The following is a 3,577-nucleotide window of genomic DNA, read 5'->3' as shown; positions in this document are numbered from 1 at the left end:
TAAGCAAAACCCAACCCTTGGACTCTCTATAAATCATCCGTATGAACCCCTCTCACCTTCTTCAGCAGTTGTTGGTTACTGATTAAAAAAATATCCAATCTTTCTCTGCTGATTACTAAAATGGCCCTTCTTCCTCTCTACTTCTTCTTTCTTTTCCTTTCCGTTTCGAGTAAGCTCAATCCTGAAAACCCAGAAATAGGATCATTTTTACTTCTTTTTTTGTGGTTTTAATGTATCTTCCTTTATTGTCTTTCAGGTGGGGAGTTCTCAAGTCAAGTGGGAGTAAACTACGGTCAGCTGGGGAACAATCTGCCGTCTCCGAAACAATCGGTTAAGCTAATCCAATCTCTGGGAGCCAAACGCGTCAAAATCTACGATGCAAATCACGACATCCTTAATGCTCTCAAAGGTACAAACCTTCAAGTCTGCATCATGGTCCCCAACGAGATCATAAACAACATCTCCACCAGTCAAAAGCTAGCTGATTCCTGGGTCGAAACCAACGTCGTCCCTTTTTACTCCACAACCAAAATCCGATACCTCCTTGTCGGCAATGAAGTCATCAGCGGTTCCCCTAAAGATATCTGGCCTAACATCGTGCCGGCCATGCGTAAAATAAAGAAATCGTTAAAAACCCATGGCCTCGACAAAATCAAAGTCAGTACCTCGATGGCAATGGATGTCTTGGAATCGTCGTTTCCGCCTTCCAACGGCACTTTCCGATCCGACATCGCCGATTCGATTGTTAGACCGCTGTTACAGTTTTTACACCGGACCAAATCTTTCTACTTCCTTGATGTTTACCCTTATTTCGCTTGGGTCATGGACCCCAAAAACATTAACCTCGAGTACGCACTCTTCGAGTCCCGAACTATCAAATACACCGACCCGCTTTCTAATTTAACCTACACTAATTTGTTCGACCAAATGGTTGACTCGGTTGTTTTCGCAATGAAAAGACTCGGGTACCCGGATATTAGGATCTGGATTGCGGAAACAGGTTGGCCAAATGCCGGCGATATCGATCAAATCGGAGCCAACATTTACAATGCCGCTACTTACAACCGAAATGTTGTGAAAAAGCTAACAGCTAAACCCCCGATCGGCACGCCGGCACGACCCGGATGGGTTATCCCCTCTCTAATATTTGCTCTGTATAATGAGAACCAGAAACCGGGTCCGGGAACTGAGCGGCATTTCGGGTTGTTGTATCCTAACGGGACAAAGATATACGGGATCGATTTGAGTGGGAAGACTCCGGATTCGTGTTTCGAGCCGTTGCCGAAGCCAGATAATAACGAGCCGTATAAGGGGAAGATTTGGTGCGTGGCGGCTAAAGGAGTTAACGAGACTGCGCTGAGTTCAGCATTGTCGTACGCGTGTTCGCAGGGGAATAAGACTTGTGACCCGATTCAACCCGGAAAGAAATGCTTCAAACCGGATTCATTGTTTTGGCACGCGAGCTACGCGTTTAGTTCTTATTGGTCGCAATCCAGGAAGACTGGCGCCACCTGTTATTTTAACGGCTTGGCTACCCAGACGGCTAAAGATCCAAGTAAGTATATCTTTTTCTTGGTCATGATTACTTAATTTGACTGTAAATATAATTTATATAATTACATTTTTGTTTAATTTTCTTTTCAGGTTTTGGTCACTGTAAGTTTCCAAGCGTGACTCTTTGATGGATACCCAATCACGAATCGAATAGGATTTTATTCATTTGTAGCAAGAGAGACTTAAAAATTATTCCAGAGTTAATAAAAAATTTTAAAATTTGTCATAATGTTCTATTAATATTGAAGTTAAAATTTTTGTAATATTAATAGAACTTATCTTTTAACTCATATAACGGATGTTTATGATTCCTTCAAATTGTATGATAATGCTGTAACTTTATGTTACTATTTTAGTCATTCATTAATGCACTTCAAACGGGCATTTTCGTTTGCTCTTGGTGGTTTACTTTTTGGGGCTAGTTGTGATGAGATGTCATAACATGGGTCCTGCTGCCAACGGCTAGATAATAAAGAGGGTCGTAATTTCGAGGATCTGCCCGGTTACTACATCTTTTAAACCCCTTTTTTCATAGCTTTTAGGCTTTTAGGGTTTAGGCATTTCTTTTTTTCCACAGGAGCTGTACTTGTCGTTGTAGCAGTAAGTGCTATGCTTTTATTCCCTCTTTGGAACTGGCTTATTGATCTAGCCATGTCCGATTCTTAGTGATAAGTTCAGGTTGGACCTCGTTTGGTAATTCAAAGCTTCGTACTCTATTTTTCTTTTGCCACAGTGACGAAAAGAGAACATAAGGATAATTGCAACCTACCATAGGGATCAACACTTAAACATTTACAAAGTTTACTAGGCTAGTGTCCTATCGCTATCATCAGACCATTGTACACTAGGCTCTTCATTAGTTGGATGTATTTCCAAAGTGGCTTAACTTTTCAATGGACTGCTTTTCTCTTGTTGTCCACGATGTCTCCAATGCAATGCCTCCTTCAATCAAACCGGGGTGAAGTTAAAAAATATTTCAGGCGAAATTAAAATATAATTTTTAATCATTTATATTTTTATAATTTTTTAAATATTAAATTAATTTTTTATTATTTTTAAAGAAATTAAAATATAATTTTATTTTTATTAAATTAAAATTTTTAAATTTTTAAATTTTTTATTTTAAGGAGCCGTACTTCTGCCAGCCACATAGCTATGATACTGAATCAAACTATCCACTATCATTTGTATCTCTCAAATGAATGTGGCAAATGAAAAGATTGAACCAAAAAGCAGATCAGGGAAAATAAATTAAAGGGGAAATTCACTATTGAGCCCCATTAGAATTTTAGCTGATGAGATGAGAAATCAGTGAAACTACTATATATATATATATATAAAGAGTTTTAATATATTATTGTATTATATAATATAGGGTAAATTGTCTAGATCGTCATTCTAAAATTATTATATTTTTATTTTGATCACTTAAATTTTTTTATCAATTTTAACACGGTCATTAAAAACTGTTCTTGTTTTAATCACACCTTCATTAAAAATCAAATGGAATACTGACCATGCTGCCATCTGTATATATTTTTACACATATAATTAAATTCTGCAAAACAATTAAACCATTTAGAATGAAATGACATCGTTTCAACACCTGACTTCAAATGATTTAGGGCTTGTTTAGTAGTACATAAAAAAAACACTTTTGACTCTAAAAATACTTTTAGAAGAAAAACATTACTAAAGAAATTAGTTTTGGCTGAAATTTTTAACTTTTCAAAACCATTTCTGAAAAAGAGAAACTAAAATTTTTAGCTTTTTTTTTCTCCTAAAAGTACTTTTGGTGTTTAATTACTTTTTACCCTCTAATAACACAATACTTTCTTTCTTTCTTGATGCTTAATTACAAATGTGTTTAAAATATTAATTAAAAATAAAAATATTTTAAAATAATAAAATGTGCTAATATTTAATTACAAATATTTAAAATATAATTTATATATTCTAATTAAAATTTATAAATAATTAATATTTATTGCTTAAAATATTTAAAATTTATATTTTATATATT

The 3,577-nt window shown here is 35.3% G+C and overlaps 1 protein-coding gene across 1 annotated transcript; it reads left to right on the top strand.

Moving 5' to 3' along the window:
- On the top strand, positions 1–1,872 carry LOC105804341 (probable glucan endo-1,3-beta-glucosidase A6). The gene is made up of 3 exons (XM_012636913.2): positions 1–169; positions 257–1,555; positions 1,645–1,872. The coding sequence occupies exons 1-3, from the start codon at positions 121–123 to the stop codon at positions 1,680–1,682; spliced, it is 1,386 nt and encodes a 461-aa protein (XP_012492367.1). The 5' UTR covers positions 1–120; the 3' UTR covers positions 1,683–1,872.
- Positions 1,873–3,577: the final 1,705 nt, after the last annotated feature.

This window comes from Gossypium raimondii, chromosome 7 (genome assembly GCF_025698545.1).
Source record: "Gossypium raimondii isolate GPD5lz chromosome 7, ASM2569854v1, whole genome shotgun sequence".
In the NCBI taxonomy this organism is placed as follows: Eukaryota; Viridiplantae; Streptophyta; class Magnoliopsida; order Malvales; family Malvaceae; genus Gossypium; species Gossypium raimondii.
The sequence above is the reverse complement of the archived record's forward strand: the minus strand, read 5'-3'. Positions and strand labels throughout refer to the sequence as shown.